The sequence below is a fragment of the Bos indicus genome, chromosome 11 (assembly GCF_029378745.1).
Source record: "Bos indicus isolate NIAB-ARS_2022 breed Sahiwal x Tharparkar chromosome 11, NIAB-ARS_B.indTharparkar_mat_pri_1.0, whole genome shotgun sequence".
In the NCBI taxonomy this organism is placed as follows: Eukaryota; Metazoa; Chordata; class Mammalia; order Artiodactyla; family Bovidae; genus Bos; species Bos indicus.
The window spans coordinates 94,723,681-94,749,067 of record NC_091770.1 but is presented as its reverse complement, the minus strand read 5'-3'; the positions used below and the strand labels follow the sequence as shown (position 1 = coordinate 94,749,067).

Here is a 25,387-nt window from a genome sequence, read left to right as displayed (position 1 = left end):
GCAGACACTGAATCTGAGAGAGGTTACTAACTTGCCCCTGGTTACACACACAGAGGGCATGCCTCTAGCTTCTGCAAGGAAAGACAAGTACATCATTTTCCATCCAAGTATGGCCAGGAGAGGACTACAAAGGAATTATATGTGCTATTTATTCTTGTTTTTTAATTTTTTAACAATATGAAGTTACTCCATCACAAAGAAAAATATTTGATGAATTAACGAATAAATCAGTGAAGGAAAATTGTACTAAAATAAACCATTATATCTCAGGAAACTAACAAACCCACAAAAGGAGTTAGGCCATCTGGGCTGAGTCCTGGCTCCATTACTTTCTGGCTGTTTCATCTCAGGTAAGTCACTTACACCTGCTATGTATCAGCACCTTCACTTTTAAAGCAAGGATAATAGCGCTCTCTGATTATTGAGCAGTTGGGAAAATACAAACCATTAAGTATTTGCAAGGTAGTATTGTTAACAATAATGGAATAATGAAGCATACAATTAGCAGGTGAGCACTCTGGCTGGATTATTAACCACATAAGAGGAAGGGATCGAGGCCTTTTAGCCTCTAAAAAAAAAAAAAAAAGCCAAAGACCTTTCCCTTACACCCAATAGAAAAATTAACTCAAATTAGATCAAAGTCCTAGATGTAAGAGCTAAAATTATACAAATTCTTGGAAGAAAACATAAGGGAAAAGTTTTATGCTCAGTCATGTCTGACTCTTTGCGACCCTATGGACTATAGCCTACCAGGCTCCTCTGTCCATGGAATTTTCCTCTGAAGTGGGTTGCCATTCCCTTCTCTAAGAGATCTTCCCAACCCAGGGATCAAACCCAGCTCTCATGTCTTGCAGGTAGATTCTTTACCTTCTAAGCCACCAGGGAAGCCCCTTATGACATTAGATTTAGCAATGATTTCTTGGATATGAAATCAAATGCACAGATTACAAAAGAAAAAAAGATAAACTGGACTACATCAAAATTTTAAACTTTATGTTAAAGAACACTTCAACAGAGTGGAAAAGGAACCCATAGAATGGGGGAATGCATTTGGAAATTATTTAACTGATGAGGTTAATATCTAGCATACATAAAAAACTCCTACAAATCAACAACAACCTGATTAAAAAATGAGTAAAGGACTTTGAAAGTGAAAGAAAGAAAGTGAAGTCGCTCAGTCATGCCTCTTTGCAGCCCCATGGACTGTAGCCCACCAGACTCCTCCATCCATGGAATTTTCCAGGCAAGAGTACTGGAGTGGGTTGCCATTTCCTTCTCCAGGGGATCTTCCTGACCCAGGGATCAAATCCGGCTCTCCTGAATTGTAGGCATACACTTTACTATCTGAGCCACCAGGGAAGCCCACAAAGGACTTAGACATTTCTCCAAATAAGGTATCCAAATGGCCAATAAGCACATTAATTAGCATCACTAATTAGGGAAATACAAATTGCAACCACCTCACATCTATTAGGATGGCTAATATGGAAAAGACACACACACAATAACAGGTGTTGGTGAGGATATGGAGAAGTTGGAATCTTAATGCCTGCTGGTGGGAATGTATGGTAAGACAGTATGGTGGCTTCCCTCCCCACCCCAACCGCCAAAATAGAATTACCACATGATTCAGCAATTTCACTTCTGAGTATATACTCAAAAGAACTGAAAGCATGGACACAAACAGTTATCTGTATACCCATGTTCATAACAGCATTGTTCACAACAGCCAAAAGGTGGAAGCCACCCAGTGACATTTGAAAATATAAACAATAGAAATTTATTGATGAATTAATAAATTAATGACAGAGATTTCTGTCATATGTTTCAACATAAACTAACCTTGAAGACAGTACGCTAAGTGAGATAAACAATCACAAAAGGACAAATACTGTATGATCCCACTTACATGGGGCTTCCCAGGTGGCTCAGTGTTAGAGAATCCCCCTGGCAATGCAGGAGACACAGGAGATGCAGGTTTGATCCCTGGGTTGGGAAGATCCCTTGAAGCAGGAAATGGCAACCTGTTCCAGTATTCTTGCCTAGAAAATTCCATGGACAGAGAAGCCTGGAAGGCTATAGTCCATGGGGTCACAAAAGAGTCGGACACTACTGAGGGACTAAATAACAACATGCATCGACAACATTCCCCTCTTAGGTGATCCATAATGTACGTGGCTAACCTGAACGTTCACAAGAAATTCAGTAAAGAAACCCATTTAACTTGATGTGATTCTGGATATCTCAAATTTACCTTATTACTAACCTTCGCTTTTTGAGTGAGTGGAGCAGCACTCCTATTAATTAAGTAGTGGATCTTCCTGCAGAGTAGAACCACAAAACCCAAGAGAATTAGAAACATGCCCACACAAAAAATTATATACCAATGGTCACAGCAGTGTTATGCATAATAGCTAGAAAAGTGGAAACAACCCTAGTCTCCATCAATAACAATTGTGGAGAAACAAAATATGGCCTCTCCATACAATTGAATATTATTACACAATAGAAGATAATGAAGTACTGATAGATGGTACATGGACGAACTTTGAAAATATTATGTGAAATGCAAGAAGTCACACAGAAAGGTCAGTCGTATCATTAAATAATTGCACTTGTATGAATACACAAATCTATAGAGACAGAAAGTAGATTCCTGGTTGCCAGGGGCTCGGAGCAGGGCAGCAAAAGTGAGTGACTATTAATGGGTGTGGGGTTTCTTTCTGGAATGAAATGTTCTAGAATTAGACTGGTGATAGTTGTACAACTCTGTGACTATGCTAACAAACACTGAATTGTACATATTAAAACAGTGAATTTTATGGCATGTAAATTATATCTCTTGAGGGTCCCTTGGACAGCAAGGAGATTAAACCAGTCAATCCTAAAGGAAATAAACCCTGAATATTCATTGGAAGGACTGATGCTGAAGTTGAAGCTCCAATACTTTGGCCACCTGATGCAAAGAGCTGACTCACTGATAAAGACCCTGAGGCTGGGAGAGATTGAAGGCAGGAGGAGAGGGGACGACAGAGGATGAGATAGTTGGGTGGCATCACTGACTTGATGGACATGAGTTTGAGCAAACTCCAGGAGATGGTGAAGGAAGGGAAGCCTGGTGTGCTGCAGTTCATGGGGTCGCAAAGAGTTGAACACAACTGAGCGACTGAACGACAAAAACAAGTATGTATATAACCACAACAAAGTGTACTGGGAACAACAGATGACTGGCCCATCAGTCCTGCCATTTCATACTGTATTATTAGAGGGTATTAGTGCTCCTTGGGGTTGCTGTTCTTCCCTCAGTAGACATAGTCCTTTAAATTCTAAGCAGAAAAAACAAACACGTACAGAGGAGTGAGGGCCAACTTAGAAACTCAGGAGCATCAGCGTCTGCACGGGTGGTATCACACACACCGTTGGACTTCTTATCTGCTAGATATGTTCAGTTAGCCTATTTTGACAACAGTCCCGAAGGTAAAGTTCCTAAGCCACTTCTCATCACTGGAAGGCTTTAATTCCAACAGTTGATTATGTTATGCATCTGGCAGAGAGGTCTCCTTTTATTTGAATGACATCAGATTCACCTAGCTTTACACTATAAAACAATAAGCTACTGATTAGAGAACTTTAGAACTCAAAAGGACTTTGGAAAGAGGTCAGCTAGCCTGAATTTCTTACTCTGGATAGGGAAACTGAGGGCCAGAGAAAGTCAGGAGCTTGACCAGGGTCACATAGCCAAGCATGACTTGGCTGAGATTGCAATGTCTGACCTCTCCTTCTTCCCTGGAAATGTGCCCCTACCCTGGCTTCAGCTGTGCACACAGTTTCTTTCTCTCATTTCTTATATAAAGGTTATATTTCCTAGAGATGTGATTGTACAACTAAGTTCTGACCAGTGGAAGGTAAATGGAGAAGTAGGAGCAACTCCAGGAAAATGCACTTAAAGATTAGGACTTGGCGTGGGGCATGGCCTTCTTTTCTGTTGTCCTGGTTGCAGATTAGATGTCTGGATTGTTCAAGCAGTCATCTTGGACCATGTGGTGGAAGCTGCACCTAGAGGATAGGGAAGCAATAAGGTAGAATTGTGGGTCACCAGCCTCAAAGAGGTCACAGTCTGAGGCACAAAGACAAGTTTACAATCTAATGCAGAATAACCACCATCCCAAGACTAAATCAACTGTCCTGTCCTATCGCTATGCCTTCAAATGAGTATGATTTATGGGATTTTCATACCAGCTCTGGAATGCTTATCTCTAGACTTTAGGTGAAAGAGAAATAAACTTCTATTTTTTTCAACCACTGCTATTTCAGTCTTCTATCATTTACAGTTGAACTGACTTCTAATTGCCAACATCCATTGGATCATAGAAAAAGCAAGAGAGTTCTACTTCTGTTTTATTGATTACACCAAAGCCTTTGATTCTGTGGATCACAACAAACTGGGGGAAATTCTTCAACAGATTGGACCACCTCACCTGCCTCCTGAGAAAACTACCTGCAAGTCAAGAAGCAATAGCTAGAACCTGACATGGAACAATGGACCGGTTCCAAATTGGGAAAGGAGCACATCAAGGTTGTATATTGTCACCCTGCTTATTTAACTCATATGCAGAGTACATCATGTGAAATGTCGTGCTGAATGAAGCACAAGTTGGAATCAAGATTGCCGGGAGAAATATCAATAACCTCAGATATGCAGATGACACCACCCTTATGGCAGAAAGTAAAGAAGAACTAAAGAGTCTCTTGATGAAAGTAAAAGGGGAGAGTGAAAAAGCTGGCTTAAAACTCAACATTCACAAAAGGAAGATCACGGCATCCAATCCCATCACTTTGTGGCAAATAGATGGGGAAACAATGAAAACAGTGACAGATTTTCTTTTCTTGGGCTTCAAAATCACTGCAGATGGTGACTGCAGCCATGAGATTAAAAGATGTTTGCTCCTTGGAAGAAAAGCTATGACCAATCTAGACAGCATATTAAAAAGCAGAGACATTACATTGCCAACAAAGGTCCGTCTAGTCAAAGCTATAGTTTTTCCAGTAGTCATGTATGGATGTGAGAGTTGGACCATAATGCAAGCTGAGTGCTGAAGAATTGATGCTTTTGAACTGTGGTGTTGGAAAAGACTCTTGAGAGTCCTATGGACTGCAAGGAAATCAAACCAGTCAGTTGTATAGGAAATCAATCCTGAATAGTCATTGGAAGGACTGATGCTGAAGCTGAAGCTCCAATACTTTGGCCAACTGATGAAGAACTGACTCATTGGAAAAGACCCTGATTCTGGGAAAGATTGAAGGCAGGAAGGAGAAGGGGATGACAGAGGATGAGATGGTTGGATGGCATCACCAACTCGATGGACATGAGTTTGAGCAAGTTCTGGGAGTTGGTGATGGACAGGGAAGCCTGGCGTGCTGCAGTCAATGGGGTCGCAAAGAGTCAAACATGAGTGAGCAACTGACCTGAACTTACGTCTAATTGATTTAGAATGCAAACAATTACATCCTGGGCTGGGAACTCAGGTGTCCTGAATCCAAGTACAGGACTATTTATTATGAAGATTAATACTATTAATAATAACTTTTGAGTGCTTATTATATGCTAGTCACTGTTATGTACTTTATGAGCATCATTAACTCATTTAATTCCCATGCCACCTCAGTAAGATAGATCTATTACCATAATTTCCATTTTACAGACAGGGAACCTGAAGCACAGAGACAGGGAATACTGTACCCAAAGGCACAAATTTAGCAAGAGACAGAGCTGAGATTTGAACCCAGGCAATCTGGCTCCAGAGCCTGACCTCTTAATTCCTCCATCACACTCTCTCTTATGATGTGAGCTTTTCCTTGAGCTCTCTACCCACTCTACTGAGGAGGAAACTAAAGCAGACAATTGTCTAATCACTTGCTTAAAATCTCGCTTGTCACAGCAATGCAGCTAGCATTAGAAGCCAGACTTCTAACTCCCAGTTCAATGCTTTCTCCCCAGACCACCCTGCAGTCTCAGAGGCCACCTGGACAGATATGTAGCCCTTCCCTTCTAGTCTCCCTCCCTCCAACATACACACATCACTTCCACCATCACCGCTACCACCACCACCACCACCACCCAACAGGCACTCAGACATTTTTGTGGCCAGGATGGCTACAACCTCCTTTGAAAAGCAGCCAGCTTTGCCCTCCACCAAATAACTCTGTTTTATTTACAGTCTCCTGCTCAGAGCCTTTGAACTGGTCGCTCATTCCAGGGGAGATCTTGATAACAACTATTCCTTGGAGAAGGTTCATAGGAAACAAGGTGAATAAACACCACAGAGGCCCTCCCTGTCTAGCAGAGCTTTGGTCCTGAGGGTGTTTATAAGGCAGTGTTGGTGTCTGGATGGAAAAGACTTTGAATTCAAAAGGGCAGTTGGGACATTTTCAATTTTTGTGTTAATTCAAAAAAGTTCATCCTATGCCTTCCTTCAACCTTAGGGCACAGGCAAAAGACAGAGATTATCTTTATTCAGAATGTAATTCCAAATGGAGCTCTTCTTGTTTTCTTTCCTCCCTCCCTGGCTGGGGCTAGTTATTGTAGTGACTGAGGGCTGGGGAGACACTTAATGAATTTATGAGCTAAAATGGCAGAAGAGATGAATGGCATTTCAGAACAGAAAAGTGTAAAAAAAGAGAAGAAAAGCCTAATTCAGCAGTGAACCATGAACCTATAGTGTCTTCTGACTTGTGGCCAAAGGTGCGTAACTGTGTCACATGTCTGGAATTATTCAGTCTAGATGCTAATCTCCATTCCACCAGCTACTAGAAATGTAACGTTGAGCACATGCCGCAGTTTGCTCTGCGAAAAGAGGGGATAAACTCACAAGGTTACTGTCAGGGTTGGTGCAAACCATGTAGGGGAAATATGGTGCCTGCTTCAGACAGGGTACTTATTCACCCATGCATGAAACAGTAGCTAAAGGCAGTGATCATTATAGCTGTCTTTGTTATTCTTCCGGCTTCCCTTGTGGCTCAGCTAGTAAAGAATCCACCCCCTCCTCGCCCCTGCTCGCCCCCGCCCCCCCCCCCCATTTCCCCTGCAATGAGGGAGACCTAGGTTCGATCCCTGGGTTGGGACGATGCCCTGGAGAAGGGAAAGGCTACCCACTCCAGTATTCTGGCCTGGAGAATTCCATGGACTGTATAGTCCATGGGGTTGCAAAGAGACACGACTGAGCAATTTTCACTTAGGATTCTTCCAGGCCTAGAGGGGATGATATTGGGGTGTTCATGGAAGTGAGCCCTAAGGGGGCGGAGGTTGGTCATTTTGGCTCTCAAGTATCTTCATTTGCCTTGACTGAGTCTCTATCAGATACTGTTATGGTGTCATGAGATTTCTGTATTGGAGCCCGCCCCCCTCCCCCAAAAAAAGGGCTAATAAAGGGAGGCAGAGGTCCTCAAGAGTAGGGCAGAGCAGAGCCACTAAATGGGTCCCATGAAACCCCCAGGTGGCTTTCCTGTGGGGATGTGAGGTCTTCTTAAAGATCTAAGGGGAGAGGAAGGGCCTCCACCAAGAACCATGTTGGGGAAGTGGCTGGTGTGACAGAGGGTCTATGGCTCCCTTAAAGAACTTATTGGAAGGTGTGGGGTTTTCAAAGGAAAAACCTGTCTTTCCATGGAGGCCTGAGTGGGAGACAGTTTATCTCTAAGCCAGAGCCACTGGGTGGGAGGACTCCGCAAGACAGGAATGGTAGCTTGAGGGTCTCTATCTATGGGATAAACATCATTTTTGGGGGGGGTTTAGGTGTTGGTTTCTACAGGAGAACAGTGGGAGGGAAGGTCTTTAGGGGCCATCACCCGGAAGACACCATGCACCGAGTTCCCGGAGTCCAACCTGCTGATGCGCGGTTCCCCTCCAACCCCTCCAATCCCTCCAACCCCTCCGCCCTCACGCGCCCCGCCTCCCATGAGCCAACTACAGTTCCCGGCAGCCCCCGCGGGCGGCGGCGGCGGCGGCGCGGGCGGGAGGGGGCGGCGGTGTGAGAGGCGGAGGGGGAGGCGCGCGCCGGGCACGCGCGCCGGCGACCATGGCGTTCGCCCGGCTGAAGCGAGTGCATTAACCCCGGGAGGCGGCGGCGGCGGCTGCGGCTGGGGAGCGAGACTCGAGCGGGCGGGCTCAGCCTGAGGGAAGGGAGGAAGGGGCGGGGAGAGCGCCGGAGGGAGGCCGATCGGCCGGTCGGCCGCAGGCGGGCGGGCAGCGCAGCGCAGCGCCGAGCGGGGCCCGTGGGCCCATGAGGAGGCCGGGGGACCATGGGCTCCAGGATCAAGTGAGTGTGGTCGGCCTGGGCGGAGCCGGGCCGGGCGAGGGGCGGCGAGGCCGGGCAAGCGCTGCAGGCCTCGGGCCGCGCGGGGGACTTATTGCCGGGACCCCAGGGGCGCCCCACGTGCTGGCATCATGCGGGGAGGGGGACTGTTGCCATGACGATCCAGGGAGGCGCGGGGGCGGGGTGCGCGCGGGGTGGAAGGGCGCCAGTGGTCAGGTGTCCCCTCCTCACCTGAGGGCGGGAACAGCTGATTATAAGGTGGCCTCCTCCCCGGGGTTACAGAGAGCCTCTGAAAATGGTCACACAACTGTTGGGGGTAGGGCGAGAAATCTCCAGAAGCAACTCCCCAAATGGGTGTTCGGAGCGCCCCTGAGAGTTGGGCAGTCCTGAGGTGGCAGCTTGGCTGCTTAAGGCCTATGGTGGGAGGGGGGGCCATAAAAGTCGTGAGAGGTTTTCAGAGGGAGGGGCCACTCAAGGACTTAAGGTCTGGATGTCCTGGGGAGGAAGAAGGCCCTTTTCTCTCTCCTCCTGTCTCCCCTTCCTATCTATGCAAGTCTCCCCACAGCAAGGCCAGAGGCTGTGAGGGAAGATACCCCTGTGCTGTAACCGAGCACCTGATCTTGATAATTGTTGGAAAGGTTTTGTAATCCAATCTGGCATATTCCCTCACTCATTCATTCATCTGGAGTCCCTGGTGAGGGGTTAGATTTCTGGGGAAAATGTTGATACATCTGACTTCAGAACCCATTGAAACATTGTTGCCTTCTTTCTAGACGTAGAAGTTGACTTTGGAAAGTGCAACTTTTATGCAGTCTCTCTTGGGTGTGTTGCTACTGACTGTATCTCCGCTCCCAGCCAGGTCTTCTCGGCCTCTCCCTTCCTCAGTTCCAGAACACGAGATGCCTTATCTCTAATCACTAACAAATGTTCACTTTTTCTCTATGAGTAATAGAATTGTTTAAGGGCACTTAAAAACAAAGTTAACAGTGCAGGCTTTTCCTTAAAACAGTTTTCAAAGGATACTTTAAACTTGCTTAGAAGAAAGTCTGAAGAATGTGTTTACTTCAGCATTTTGAGAATTATGCTAGGGAAGTTTGAAAGGGGAAGGGCCTTATGGGCGAAATCTAGTAATTATTCAAGTATTGCATGTCTTGTTCAGTTGGTGTCCATGCAGTGTGACCTTTGGCCAGCCTTGTAGTCCTCTGACTCGCTTAGGTCTCCATTCACCAGACGCATCTAACAGGCTGCAGCAGCCCTGAGACTAGAAAAGTTTGCTTATTATGATAAAGAAAATGGAAGAGTTGGATGAGTACACTGTTAATTCTTGATTTTTGTGGAAATGAGGGGGGTGGGGGAGGGGGGAGAAGCATGCTCCAAATAGGCTTAAGAAGCTTGGGAGGTAAAAAGAAGTAGTGAAGCATTGGGATTGAAGAGGCACTCCAAGTTTAGCTCCTGCTTCCAAGCAAGAGTTGTAAACTTGGATTTCAATAGCACTTAGAAACACTTTACAAAAGCCACCTTAGAGTTGCAGGGTATCCTTGTGAGGATGCTTGCCCTTCTTGTTACAAAGTAGTTCAGAAACTTGCCAGATATGAGGCATGTCCATGTCAGACTCAGCATGAAAATCCAAGTGGAAGTTCAGATGACTGGGCATCAGATCTGTGTCTTGCTCTTGAACGTTGCAGGTTGACAAAAACATTTCTCCACAGTGTTTTGTGGAACCCATCTCTATTTATCTTGAGTGCTTGGGCAAGAGAATTTATGTGTGAAATTCTGTTAGGTGTGAAATTAGTATAAAGAATAACCTTGATCTTGAAACTAGATTGCTGCTGCTAAGTTGCTTCAGTCGTGTCCAACTCTGTGTAACCCCATAGATGGCAGCCCACCAGGCTCCCCCGTCCCTGGGATTCTCCAGGCAAGAACACTGGAGTGGGTTGCCATTTCCTTCTCCAATGCATGAAAGTGAAAAGTGAAAGTGAAAGTGTAGTCACTCAGTCATGTCCGACCTGCAGCGACCCTGTGGACTGCAGCCTTCCAGGCTCCTCCATCCATGGGATTTTCCAGGCAAGAGTACTGGAGTGGGGTGCCATTGCCTTCTCTGTGATTGCTTGGTGGTAAAAACTTAGACATGGGAAATATGTTAGTTTCACCTGTGAGGTAGGCTGAAAGAGAATATGAAGAGAGAAATTATGAAAAGTAGTTGTGATTTACAGTGACTGTCGATTAGGAAGCTTTTGCCTACAGGTAAGGAACAAGGACGGACAAGTGGTACGGAAATGGTTTTCTTAGGTGCCTCCCTGATTTTTGGAGGAAACAGGGCTTTGGTCACTATTGACCATCAGTTCCATCTGGACAGGAAATCACAGACTGAGCTCAAGATATTCAGCTGGCTGAGGTGAAGTCTGAGTGTGCAGGCTGCATTGTGTAGGACAGTCTTAGGGGTGGAGGAAGAGAGCTTGGGGGCCCCTCCAAGCAGGCTGCCTGTGCTTTTTCCTCATCTCTGATACTGTGTGGCTGATCTAGTCAGGCTAAAAATATGGAATCAGATTTGGATTTAGATTCCACTTTTGTCTGCTGACTATGAAACTTTGTACAGATAGTTACCCTGAGGGTAAAATGAGGAAGGCTATATATTGCAGGGTCATAATGAGCAATAAATACAGTATCAACATGACTGCTGGACCCATATTAAAAACTCGGTAATTGTTAGTTTCTTTTTATACTTTTTCTATCAAAAGACTAAGGAAATTGCTTTATTTTATTCCAGAAATGTCAGAGAACTGTGTGTTTCAGGTGATGGAGAAGAAGGTTTTGAAGATCTAGGAATTAGATTGTGAACATGCATAACAGGACTCAGCAGTCTCTCATTAAAATAAGAAAGTTGATTGAAAACAATACTGTGTGTAATTATGAAGCTGGTGTCTGTTATATGACTAGTAAAGCAGTTGAGTTGCTCGGCACGGGTGTTGAGGTTTAGTGCTTGATGAAACTTTCCTTTTAAGTTAAGGTGGTTGAATGTAATCTCTGTGTCAGGTATGGTAGTAATGCTCTCTGTGAATCATTTCATCTAATCCTCACAACTGCCCAATGATGTAGGTACTATTAGCCATTTTTTAAATGAGAGAATTGGGGTTTGTAGGCCACAGATTGGATGCCAGCCCTGATGCCAGTTCTCTGCGCCTGCCTCTCTAGGCCAGGTGTCCTTCATCTGTGCACACTTTCCCTCACCTAGGCCAGCTGTCCTTCATCTGTTTCTGTGACCCCCCCCCCTCCATATTTATCACTGTCATAGCACTAAATTTAGTTCTTTGTGTGTCTCCTATGCTAAGCCGAACATAAACTTCATTGAGAGCAGGGACGTTCTTACTTGTCTTTGAGTTCCTTGTGTCAGACCCAGTACCTAATACATCAGTTTGTTTAGGAAGAGTTTATGGAATGCATTTATGAAATATGTTGGGATCTGAATTGTAATGCTACCTAAAGGCTCCAAGATGAATGTATAGAGTTAAAAAGTAACAGTTAGCAATTTGAACTCTTGAGGAGGAAGGCTGTTTATAAGTTTTTAAGTTGAATTGCCCTGGTCTAGGCAGCAATTTCTTATTTTTTCTGAAGAATGTTTATAGTTCATCCTCGTTTTAGTAAAGGAACCTTGATTTGCCTCAGATATCTACTTGGGTGACAGGAAAGGTTACCGGTGTACAGGTAGCATTCTGAGAAGCTCCTAACCTTAAACCTGAGCAGATGTTTATTTATCTAGGGAGATAAAAGGAGCAACGGTAACTGGCAACCTTCGACAGGTATCTTTAAATCTTATTTAGTGTTTGAGTGATCCCAGTGGACTGGAATGTGGTTAATATGAAGCAATTTAACTGATAATGTAGACACACAGCAGGAAACTGTGGCAGTTTTAATATTGTTTGTGGTGACATCCTAGAAATTGTTTCCAGGCACCAAGGGCAGGAAGTGGATTGTAAGTAATAGAAGGAAGTACTCTAAGTGAGTTTGAAGAAGCCTGACATTTATGGGCTTGGAGAAAAGCATACGCAAAGATTTGAAGGCATAGGGACAGAACAGGACAGCCGATTTGGCTTTGTGGTGGTGTTTATTCTACATTAGCCTGTATGCCTGTCTTCTGTCCCTGTCAGACCATGACCTTTTTGAGGTTGGTAACCAAGAAATTTATCCATTCATTCATTTACTTACTATCTCACTAAGAAGAGTGTCACACACTTATTATATTCATCATTATTATCATAATCGATGGAAGTACTATGTTATGTGCCTGGTAGCAAACTCCAGGAGTTGGTGATGGACAGGGAAGCCTGGCGATTTGCAGTCCCTGGGGTCGCAAAGAGTTAGACATGAGCAGTTCAGAGCAACTGAATTGAGTGAGGGAGAGGGGTTTCTCCAGTGCCTCAGAGGTAAATAATCTGCCTATGTGCAGGAGATGCAGGAGCCATGGGTTCAATTCCCAGGTCAGGAAGATACCCTGGAGGAGGAAATGGTGACCCACTCCAGTATTCTTGCCTGGAGAATCCCATGGACAGAGGAGCCTGGCTTGCCACATTCCATAGGGTTGCAAAGAGTTGGACACGACTGAAGCACAGTGAGGGAGAGCTTACTGTGGAGATGACATTTCAGTTGAGACCTAAAGGATAAGTCATTAGTCATGTAGAGAGACTCACAAGACTTCATTCCAGGCAGAGTAGAGCATATACGCACCTTGAGGCAAGAAAACCTTAGGCACTATCAGGAGCTGACAGTGGGTTTACGTAGTGACTGGTTGTGGGGAGGCTGGGGTGAGACTGGGGCCCTGAGCAGGGCCTACTGCAGGCTGCGGTAATCTGCAAACAACTTTATTAACATATAGTTCATATACTATAAAGCTTACTCTTTTATAGTATATAATTAAATGGTTTTCAGTATACTTAAAAATACCACTATCCAAGTCCAGAACATTTGCATCACTCCAGAAAGAAACTCCATATACATTAGTGGTCACTACCCATTCCCCCCAAACCCTTTTAGCCCTAGGCAATTACTGATCTACTTACAGTTGCTATGGATTTGTCAATTTTAGGCATTACCATATAAATGGAATCATATATAATTCTTTGTCTTTATTAAACATAATGGTTCCCACATTTATCCATATGATAACATATATGAATATTCCATTACTTTTTGTTGTTGAATAATATTTCATTGTATGGATAAAGCACATTTTATTCACCCATTCATCAGTTGTTAGGTATTTGGATTGTTTCCACTTTTTCACTGTTATGAATAATGTTGCTGTGAACATTTTGTGTGGACATATGTTTTCATTTCTCTTGGGTATATACCTGGGAGTGGAATCGCTAGATCATATTGTAACTCTTTTTAAGGAACTGTTAAACTGTTTTCCAAAGCAGTTGCACCACTTTGTGTAAAGTAGTGTCTCATTGTGGTTATGATTTGGCCCTCAAGAATTGTATAGAAAACGAAAGATTAGAGTAGATCAAAATAGGTTTCTCAGAAGGTGAAACTGGAACCAAAAGAAAAGTGAGATTTAGAGAAGGGAGGAAGGATTTCTGGAGGAAGAAGAGGGGAAGTTATATGACTGGAAAGTGGGGATAAGCCCATCATTGTTTTCTGATACAGAGAAGCAGCCTTGGCTTTTTAAGATTGCTCTGCTCTGGGGTTTATTTGGACAGCCTGTTAAAGGATTCCATTACCAAAATGCACCACAGACTGACTTCTTTGTGTAGCACAGCTGACATATCTTCCTTCTGTGGGATAAGAGTAGGAGTTGAAATGTGACTTCCTCTCCAGGGCCCTCTAATACTCTTCTCTTTCCTCTGCCCACCACGGTGCTCCCCTCTCAGTCTCCATAGGAGAGAGTACAAAGACTTGGGGTGGTGGAACAAAGGTCTTGCTAGAGGGACTTCCCTGGAGGTCCAGTGGTTAAGACGTTGCCTTCCAGTGCAGGGGGTACAGGTTCGATTCCTGGTTGGGGAGCTTTTCCACATGCCTTGTGGCCCAAAACCCCAAACATGAAATAGAAGCAGGATTGTAACAGGTGCAATAAGGACTTTAAAAAATGTTCCACATTAAAAAAAAAACAACACAAAACTTTAAAAAGTCTTGCTAGAGACTGAGTTTTCCATTATTAGCACCCAGAGATAGTCCCTTGAATTTTCATGACTTTTCTGGAAAATGTTTTGCTGCAACTCTATCATTCTAGTCTGAGCCATTGCCATCAACTTGGAGGGGTTTGCACAGCAGACAGGAAGGTTAAAACAGGCAAAGTATTGCTGTAGGAAAAAAAAAAAGTTTTTTTTCTAGACTGTTAAATTTGTGTGTAAGGTCCCAGCTGAATTTCCTTTTGTGGCCAAAAACCCCACAAAAGGGTTTTAAACATTTTTTTTTACACTTTTTGTTTTGGGGTACAGCCAATTAACAATGTTGTGATACTTTCAGGTGAACAGTGAAGGGACTCAGCCATACATACACATGTATCCATTCTCCCCCAAACTCCCCTCCCATCCAGGCTGCCGTGTAACTTTGAGCAGAGTTCCCTGTGCTATACAGTAGGTCCTTGTTGGTTACTCATTTTAAATATAGCAGAGTGTACATGTACGTCCCAAACTCCCTAACTATCCCTTTCCTCCGTCCCTCTCACTGGCAACCATAAGTTTGTTCTCTAAGTCTGTGAGTGTCTTTCTGTTTTGTAAGTTCATCTGTATCATTTCTTTTTCAGTTCAGTTCAGTCGCTCAGTCATGAAGGCAGGTCATATAGTACTTCTCCGGCTGGAATTCTTATTGTGAGTTGCAAAGTTTAGTGTTTTACCTGGCTCTAGCAGGAACTAATCTCTGGATTTGAAACATCCTTTTTGGTTAAAAGGATTTTGTTGAGAAATGGAAAGATAAACAATGAAGAAAAATAAACCAAAGGAAACAAAACAAAGTTGGTCCTACTTTAATTGGAATCCATATCCATTCTTTCCAAGTATTTTGGACTTGAAAAGGAACCAAATAAAGGAAGTAAGAAAACATATGTGTTCCTGTAGAAAAGGTAGGTTATATCCCCAAAGTTCAATTGTAATTTGGTTACAGTATTTAGAATGTATTTTTCTCCTAGAGATACTGTTGTATACATTAAGCATAAGGACATTCCAGGTGAATTGTGTCTTTAAAAGACATAGGGAGTTACAGATGTAGCTGAAATGCAGAATATGTGCATAAAGATTATAGGCGATAAAGTTGAAAAAGCAGGTTTGTGCCACTGCAACCTGATGCTATTGAAGGATTGAGTTGGGAATGTAATATGATCAGATTTGGGTGTTTAGGAAGATTACTTTGGCAGCAGTAGTTTAGAACAGTGATATCTCAGGCTTGTGAAGCGTGATCCACTGTGGTGTGAAAAAAACATGTTAGAATCTCTATTTGTTTCTATATCAGCTTTCAAAGGGCTTCTCTGGTAGCTCTGTTGGTAAAGAATCCACCTGCAATGCAGGAGACCTGGGTTCGATTCCTTGGTCCAGAAGATCTGCTGGAGAAGGGATAGGCTATGCGCTCCTGTATTCTTGGGCTTCCCTTGTGGCTTAGCTGGTAAAGAATATGCTCGCAATGTGGGAGACCTGGTTTGATCCCTGGGTTGGGAAGATCCCCTGGAGAAGGGAAAGGTTACCCACTCCAGTATTCTGGCCTGGAGAATTCCACTGTACAGTCCATGGGGTCCCAAAGAGTTGGACACGACTGAGTGACTTTCACTTTCTTTGACTTTCATACCTTTCAAAATTTCTGTTTCTGTGTTTTCTAATAATATACTATAGATTTGTATAGTAAAGCATTCTTATAATTTATAAATAAAAATACATAGATGTATGCTCAAGTTTTTTTTACCCATAGGGAGGAATGCATGGAAAAAATTTGGAGACTGCTGTTTTATAGAACTATGTTTAGTTTATATGGCAGAAGATCAAGGCCTGAAGTGAGGTTTTGGTTTTCAAAAAAGGACAATTTGACAGAGATTTTAGGTAGAATTGACAAGACTTGGTGACAAATTACATGTAAGAGGCGAGAGAAGAATCAAAGATGACTTGCTAAGGTTAGCAAAGTTATAAATGGGTGTTTGGAAGGTGAGGACTGGTTATATAATATGTTTGCTTTTCTGAGGAAAAGTGAAAAGTTATAATTGGGAGAAGGCATTTTAGTCTGTGGTGAGAAAGAGAGAAATCTTTAAGGGCGCCAGAGTGAATGCGTGCGTTCGGTTTAGATGAATAATTCTTCAGGTGGGCTTGCCCGAGTTTCTGAGGGGAAATCTGTCCACCTTAGGTTTTAGGAAGAGAGAAAAAATAAACTTTTGAGTTTACTTTAGCCACAGGAAAGGTTTCAGGGATGTTGCATTGATCTCGCCTAGGCTGTATGAATAAAAAGGAGGAAGGAAACCAATCTTGGTAAAGATACTGTTTCACTCCAAGCAAATAGTTACTGTACTCCAGGGCGTGATAGGAGTGAGGGTGGTGTGGGCCTCGGAGACCCTCAGGTTTGAGTTCCCACAAGCACTCACAATCCCCATCTGAGTTCTAAGTTTTTGAGCCTCAGTTTTTTTAATTTATGAAAGGAAGCTAATAAATCTACCTTTAGAGTTGTTCTGAGGATTAGCTGCCCACTCCAGTATTCTTGCCTGGAGAATTCCCTGGACAGAGCCTGGTGGGCTACAGTCTCCCTGGGGTCACAATGAGTCAAACACGACTGGACAACTCACACTTTCAGCAGAAAAATAGCTGTTTAGTTAGCTGTTCAGTAAATGTTGTGTAGTCACTAAGTCATATCTGTTTCTTGCGACCCCATGGACTGTATGTAGCCCGCTAGACAGCTCTGTCCATGGGATTTCCCAGGTAAGAAAACTGCAGTGGGTTGTCATTTCCTTCTCCAGGGCATCTTCTTGACTGAGGGATTGAACCCGAGTCTCCTGCATTGGCAGGCAGATTCTTTATCACTGAGCCACCTGATGGCAGCTCTCATTAGTATTGTTTGGAGTAAATGGGACATACTTGTCTGAGCAATCTGAAGTTAAAAAAAAGTTCTCAAAAGAAAGCAGGTGTTCCTTTTTATAGCTTTTTTTTTTTTTTTTTAAAGACTAAGTATTTGCTTTTTCTTTATGAGTGTGTTAGGATGATGTGTTGTATATTTTACTGAATTTATTTGAAGGTTTGTGATCCTGGTATATGCAAAGTGCTAGTCCTCTTACTGGTTGGGAGAAAAACTTTTAAATTTACTCAGAGACAAGATGAGCATGCAAATAATTAAAATTATAATAACATTTAAGAATATTTTGTGCCTCCTCTCACCAGTAATTGAAAATTTTATTCAGTTTTAGAAAAGATTCTAAATCTTCCCTGGTGGCTCAGAGGTTAAAACATCTGCCTGGAATGCAGGAGACTCGGGTTCGATCCCAGGGTCAGGAAGATCCCCTGGAGAAGGAAATGGCAACCCACTCCAGGAGAATCCCATGGAGGGAGGAGCCTGGTAGGCTACAGCCCATGGGGTCGCAAAGAGTAGGACACGACTGAGTGACTTCACTCACTCACTCATGTTCATCTGTTTGGATGGTGTCACTGTTCACTTCTACTCTTTTTAAATATAGCTTCATTCCTTTTTTCTGAATACTTAAAATTATTTATCTTTTTTTTATTTTGGAAAAATTTAAACATTGTGAAAGCAGAGAGAATAGTGTAATGAGCCCCCAAATACCCATCACTCAGTTTCAGCACTTACTAATTTATGGCTTTCTTAGTTCCATTTATAGATAACTCTTCTCCGCCTTCTAGTCCTTGATTATTTTGAAGCAAATTATGTCTGGTTATCTCTTTTTTGAGCCATTAATTTGTTAGAGGCTATAAAATGATTTTACTTCCATCATTTCTTCTTGATATTAACTAGAATACTTCTGTAAAGAAAAACTTCTGCATATCAACTATTTGGTCACCCTGAGGTGCAGCTCATATGGGAAAGGCATAATAAATATTTGATTCATTTTATTCATTTTTCAAACTGTTTTCTAGCATTTTCCCAGGGTGACTGATTTTTTTCTTTCTGATTATCACTTTAAACACATATTAATAGATTTAAACCTGTTTGCTGTATTTCACTTTACTGTAGTTATCCTCATGGATGTTAATTTGCCCTATTTTTGTCTAGTGGAAGCTTCTTCAGGTTAATGTCCAGAGTCCTTTTGACAGAATCCCAGTAGTTTTAATAGCTCCCTTGCCTTTTGGTGTGATGACCTAGATGTTCCAGGTTCATCTTGTATGTTTCCTGCTCCAGACCTGTTTTCTGCTATTTCTCTAAGGAGTCTTGCTTCTTTTTGGTGGGAGGTGGTGTTAGATATTTCAGTCTAGGTTTTAGAACTTTTTTTTTTTTTCCTACTAGGTCAGTCATTATTTCTAGGCTCCTCCAGGGATCGAAACTAGGAAGTTGTGTGTGTATATGTGTGTATTTTTAAGGTAAACTATATCACATGTTCATATTGATATATACAATTCAGGACTATCACATTTTAATTTAGCCTCATTATTCTTACATCTGAATCTCTTATCACGCATGTCAAAAGTTCTGATTTCCAATAATGCCAACAGAAGTATTCTTTTTGCTTTATCCCACCATATCCATGGAACTCAGCCAGCATTACCAACAGTATGTAGTGAAGACAGGTGTGTTTTTTCAATTTGGTGATTCTTTTTGTCCTTAAGCGTATATGTGGACTAGGATTGTATAGTCAGTTTACTGTTGTGAAACCACTAGAAATGATTTCTTTCTCAGTGGTTGTGTCACCAACTCAATTCATAATTGTTTTTTTTTTTTGCGATCTTTTCTGATTGCTTTTTAAAAATAATTTTGTTTTATAATTACATAAAATACTTCCATGGTTTCAGAGCCAAATCTGCAAAAAAGGTGTATTCAGAAAAGTCTAATGTCTATCCTTCACACATCACCCTGTTTCTTCCCTCTGTAGGTTGCTAGTTTAAAAAATTTTTTTTTACATTTTGTTAGAAAAAAGGTAAATACATCAACATATTCCCTCCCCTCAACAACTCTCAGACAAATTATAGTATTCTATGTACACTTTTTTCTACTTTACTTTTCTCATTTTATTCCCTGTAAAGAGTTAACTTTTAATAGTATATAGAGGTCATTCTCATTTCTCTGTAGGGATAGCACAGTACTCTAGTGGATAGGTGGACATGGGTTTTTCAACCTGTCTCATGCTGATGCTCCTTACGTTGCTCCCAGTGCTATTATAAATGGTGCTGTAATGAATAGTCTTGTGTATGTCCCTTTTTGTATTTCTACCATTATATCATTGGGATAGATTTTTAGAATTGGTATTGCTGGGTCAAGGAGTAAATTTATATGTAATGTTACTTTAGTAAAATTATTAAAAGGACTTCTCTGGTGGTCCAGTAGCTGAGACTCTCTGCTGCCAGTGCAGGGGGCCTGGGTTTGATCCGTGGTCAAGGAACCAGATCCCACATGCCACAAACTAAGAGTTCACATGCTGCAACTAAAAAGATCCCACATTCTGCACCTAAGACCAAATGCTGCTAAGTCACTTCAGTCGTGTCCAACTCTGTGCGACCCCAGAGACTGCAGCCCACCAGGCTCCCCCGTCCCTGGGATTCTCCAGGCAAGAACACTGGAGTGGGTTGCCATTTCCTTCTCCAATGCATGAAAGTGAAAAGTGAAAGTGAAGTCGCTCAGTTATGTCCGACTCCTGGTGATCCCATGGACTGCAGCCGACCAGGCTCCTCCGGAGTCCATGGGACTCTCCAGGCAAGAGTACTGAAGTGGGGTGCCATTGCCTTCTCCTAAGACCAAATAAATAAATATTTAAAAAATTATAAAGTAGTATAATAGACTTTAGTAAAAAGTGTCAAATTCTCCTCCACACAGATTGAGCCATTTCATATTCCCACATATGATAATGCTTTGTTGCCTTACAGCTTCACCAACAGAATGTGTTTGTCAAACTTTAAAAATTATTTTAATCAGAGCTCTTAATGCGTGTGATAACAAATCAAATCGTTTGTAAGAGCTCATGATGAAGAGTAATAATTCTCTACCCTACACTGTACTTCTTCAGAAACAGCCTCTATTAACTGATTTTTAGCTCTTCTATTGGTTAACCCATAACCCTTAGATAAATCTCTATCTCTTAATTAAATTAAGTTTAGATGGTATTTGTTGACACTCTGAAATGGAAGATGATGAGTACCTTTATAATATGTCTCTCTTCCTCTTCTGCTGTTTTATATGTATCTATATTTCTATTTTTTATAATGATTGTATTTTAATGTAATATAGTTTTTATTCCATTAACTTTCAATAGTGTCTTTTGACGCCCACTTTCTAAGGGAAAGATAGGTCATTTTTGTTCTGATCTGCCGGGGTCCTGCCCCGGCTGATCCAGGGTATTCGAAGCGGGGACGGCGTCGGCGACCTATAGTAATAGGATGAGGATAGCTCAGTAGGAAAATTCAGTGGAGAAAAGAGGCTGAGTGGCTTGGTTTACGCGGGAGACCAATAAAACTTCAAGACAAGAAGTTTGCACCACTTACGTAGGCCGCAGGCGTCCTTCCGTTCTCCCGAAGGAGAGGAGACACTGAGGCCTCCCCGGTCGGATCTTAGAAGCCCAGGCATAATTAGTAAGCATGGTGGGTTCCGCGCTCCAGATGGAGACTCAACCAGAGTGAGAGAGAGCGAGACATGGGGAGACCAGTATTTCGAGAAACTGATCCCAATTCTTTATTTTCCAGAGTCTGTTTTTATACACTGAGATGTTATACAAAAGTCACGTGGGGACAGCAGTCCTGACTTTTATTAAAGTCAGGTGCTTCACACAAATGTATACAGAGGTCTTAGGGGTGTTACATCATCTTCTGGCCAGGGGGGCCTGCTGACAATTTACGACCCTCTCCTTGTGACAGCGGTCAGTCAGTCAGGACACTTATTTCTCCAGGGCTGATTAGTCTCAAAACAGACGCCACCCAAATAAAGTTACATTCCTACAGGGTGAGGGTGTAGTGGGTTTTAGTTAAGGAAAGAATTTACTTAGCCTAAGGTCTAACGTGATTAATATCAAAGGTTAATACTTATTCCTTCTATATATTCATTAATGTGTGTAAGGGCAGGGGATGTGGAGACTTAGCAACAAACATTGGCTCAACAAATGAAAAACCCTTCACCAATACAATTTCTAATCAGCCCATTATACTTATACTAATAGTTTTCTAACTTCTCTAAAGAACCTGTTTTTAGAGGGTTTAAAGCATCTTGTGCCTCTCACGGTTGGGAGGCTGTGAGCAATCACATGTGGCTGGACGAGCCTGTCAGGCAGGCTAGAGAACCTTCAGAGGAGTTTGTAGGTTAAAACAGTCTTATCACGCCCAGGAATTATTATTAACTGGATCTCTAGGTTAACTCCTTCTCCGAAAGAGGTCGTGGGGGACAGCCCCCCGTAAAGTCAGAGGTGTAGGTAAGAGCACAAAGTAGTAAAGTAGGCAGGCTCTGGTTATGGGGGTAGACGCTCGAGGATTTCCAGGGGGACTCCTGAGGCTCGATCCCGCCTTTGCGTATGTCGAGCCTCCTTCCTCATGACCTTTGTCACAGGCGGAGTACCTCACTCTGGCCCCCAACACTGATCCATGACCAGGACCAAGTTTTCCATTATTTATCTTTAGGTTAACTCTAAAAATTGTGTTATGAATATTTAAATATTGTTTAGCATAGGCCACGTAGGGTGCTAGAATAACATTTTCTTCTTTTTTGGAGTGTTGTCACGATCTCATTTGACGGAGAATGTTCTTAACATCAAGGTCATATAACCTTTTATAATCCACTCAGAATTTAAAGTTATGCTAAATTTGTTTTGTATCTGGCTATGTGTATATATTTTACATTTACATGTACAAAATAGCACAGAGACAACAGCCTTGTGTAAAGAGCAGCCCAAGACATCACACGAGTAAGCTTCCATCCTCCTGTTGGCAAACTGAAACCTCTACTTGTAGCCTTTGTGAGGGCTAGGGCACCTCTGGGAGCCTGAGCCTTGGCTTTTGACTTTGACCTTGCGGTAGCCTCAGATCAGCAGAGCAGTGTCACTGCTAAAGTTTGTCTCCCAAGCTTCTAGGACTGATGCCTTTCAGGATCTTGGGCTTGATAAAGGCTTTGATGGCCTTTGTCTTATTGATGTGCATCTTCTTTACAGCATTCTTGTGTTTCTTGAAAAAGTTCAAGATCCTTAGGAACTTAGGCTTCTCCTCCTTAAAAAAGCCATTGTGATTAGGGTTTATTGATGCCATTTTGGAACTGGTTATGTGTGGTGTGGTTCTTGGACTTGGCCATATGTGCTGCACTGCTGCTGGAAGCCCAGAAAGTAGGACTGGGAAAGAGCCATATTTGGATTTTGATTTAAAAAAATCCCTTTTTTCCCCTCTCTTGTGTTACTTTACCATATCGTTAATTTTTTCCAAACTTAGTTTTATTGGGGCTCTTTTTTTTTTCCCCTGATGGTTTCTTCCTAACTTCCTGTTGATTTGTATAAAGTCAGCTATGTTGTTGTAATCTTGGAATGTCCCTTCACCACTCCCCTACTTCATTATTTCCTGGCCCCTGTGTTATTTTGTTTTCTAGAGGACAGATTTAAGTTTTTATAGGAGGCAGTCACACAAGTGGACTTGCGAAAAGAATGCGTTTGAGTTCTCACAGGTCTTTTCATGTCTGAAAAATGTCTGCTTTTTTGCACTTGATTTATGGTTTGTATGGTCATAGAGTTCTAGGTTGGAAAATTTTCCTGCAGAGCTTTGAAGTTTATTTTCCCACTGTCTTTTAACTGGCTTGTTATGACACTGCCCTGGAAGGGGAAGATGGCACTCTGCCTTCATATTGTCAGATTGGGGTATATGACTAGATTTCATGTTCAGTCTTCATTGACACCTAGGGTGCAGAATTCCCTTTTCCTGCAGGGCTGAGGTGGGAGTTGTGGTACCCAGGAGACCTCCACCAGTATCTCCCTGGCTGGGTGCAAGTGGTGCCTTGTTGCTGCTCCCTCTATGGCCTCAATTACTGCCATGTGAGTATGGAAGTCCAGGCTTTCCACAGTCTCCACTGAAACCTTGTTGTGAGAGTCCTTGTTACTGTGCAGTGGGTATAAGGAAAGCTCCGGTTCCCTACGTGACTTTCTCTAACACCACACTGGCAGGGGGTAGGTGGATGGGATACTTCGGCACAGCCTGGCAAAGGTAGAAATCTAAGTTGCTTCCCTGTGTTTCCTTTGCTGACTCAAGTGAGGGTGGGACCACACAGGTTTTTCTGTATTGTTTGGTAGTTATTTCCTAAAAGTTTTCTGACTTGTTGCTGCTGCTGCTGCTAAGTCGCTTCAGTCATGTCTGACTCTCTGCGACCCCATAGATGGTAGCCCACCAGGCTCCCCCGTCCCTGGGATTCTCCAGGCAAGAACACTGGAGTGGGTTGCCATTTCCTTCTCCGATGCATGAAAGTGAGAAGTGAAAGTGAAGTTGCTCAGTTGTGTCTGACTCTTAGCTACCCCATGGACTGCAGCCTACCAGGCTCCTCCGTCCAGGGGATTCTCCAGGCAAGAGTACTGGAGTGGGGTGCCATTGCCTTCTCCATCTGACTTGTTAGGTGGCCCCTTCTCAGGCCCTTCAGTTAGAGCTGACTTTTGTTGGAGGTTTTTTTTTTTTTTTTTTTTTTGGTTTTGATCAGTTGGTGTTTCAGGTTGCCAGTTACTATCGTCATGAGTGGCTGTTCAGTTTTATCAAATGCATTTTCTGCATCTACTGAGATGATTTTTTGATCCCTTTCAACCCCCTTTTTTAATGAAGTGAACTACATTTATTTTCAAATGTGTAACTTTGTATTCCTGGGATAAACCTGTTTGGTTGGTCTTGATATCCTTTTTATACATATTGCTGGATTCAGTTAACTAGTATTTTATTATTATTTTTTCATGATTTTGACTATAATTCTTCTTTTTTGTAATGTTCTTGTTAGATTTTGGTATCAAGATTATACTGGCTTTATGAGAAAGAGGACTACCTTAAAAAACTGTTGAAGAAATGGTATGATTTTTTTTTTTTTTAGTGTAAAAAGTTATCAGTGGTTACTGATGTTTGGATTAGCAAGGGAAGTCTCTATTGAATTTAAGAAAATTAAGTATTACTCATGCTGCTGCTGCTAAGTCGCTTCAGTCGTGTCCGACTCTGTGCGACCCCACTGATGGCAGCCCACCAGGCTCCCCTGACTCTCGGATTCTCCAGGCAAGAACACTGGAGTGGGTTGCCATTTCCTTCTCCAATGCATGAAAGTGAAAAGTGAAAGTGAAGACGCTCAGTCGTGTCCGACTCTTCGAAACCCCATGGACTGCAGCCCACCAGGCTCCTCCATCCATGGGATTTTCTAGGCAAGAGTACTGGAGTGGGGTACCATTGCCTTCTCCGAAGTATTACTCATAAGTAATGAGAAATGAGAACAGGAAAATGCTTATTTGTGTTTCCCTATAATATCAGGGGATAGATAATCCCTCCCTTCCACCTTCCACATTCAAACTCACTCCGCCTTCTCTGTTATATACACAGATATTATTTTATTTTATTTTTTTTGACTGACCAATTCAAGTTATGGTCATCATGATGTTTTATCTCTTAGTATTTTAGCCTATATCTCCTAAGAACGAGTATATTCTTTTATATAACCACAATTCTTTTATCACCATGAAAAGATTTTGCATTCACAAAATAATATATTTAACATAAAATTTAATTTAAATTCTCCCAGTTCCAATAATGTCTTTTGCAGCTTTTCGTTTTTGAGTCTGAGTCCAATTAGGGATCATATATTGTATTTAGCTGTCCTGTCTCTAGTGCCCTTTCATCTAAAACAGTTCTGCTTTCTCTTCTTCTTTTTGTCTCTGACATTGACTTTTTAAAGAATCCTGACCATTGTTTTTTTTTAAAGTCCTCCATTTAGGATTTGTTTTAATGTTAAAAGTTCATGTTTAAACATTTTGGCAG

General features: G+C 42.4%; 1 protein-coding gene across 8 annotated transcripts in view; it reads left to right on the top strand.

Annotated features, from left to right (window-relative positions):
* The first annotated feature begins 8,058 nt into the window (after window positions 1–8,058).
* Window positions 8,059–25,387, top strand: part of DENND1A (DENN domain containing 1A) — a 531,199-nt gene continuing 513,870 nt past the window's right edge. For 2 of the 8 annotated variants that reach the window (XM_070798130.1, XM_070798128.1), the window contains exon 1: window positions 9,676–23,427. In XM_070798130.1, the coding sequence (XP_070654231.1) occupies window positions 23,408–23,427 (20 nt within the window). In that variant the 5' untranslated portion in view covers window positions 9,676–23,407. Of the gene's footprint in view, window positions 8,313–9,675; window positions 23,428–25,387 lie in introns of those variants that run through there. The other 6 variants (XM_070798131.1, XM_070798133.1, XM_070798132.1 and 3 more) reach the window with 4 other exon arrangements.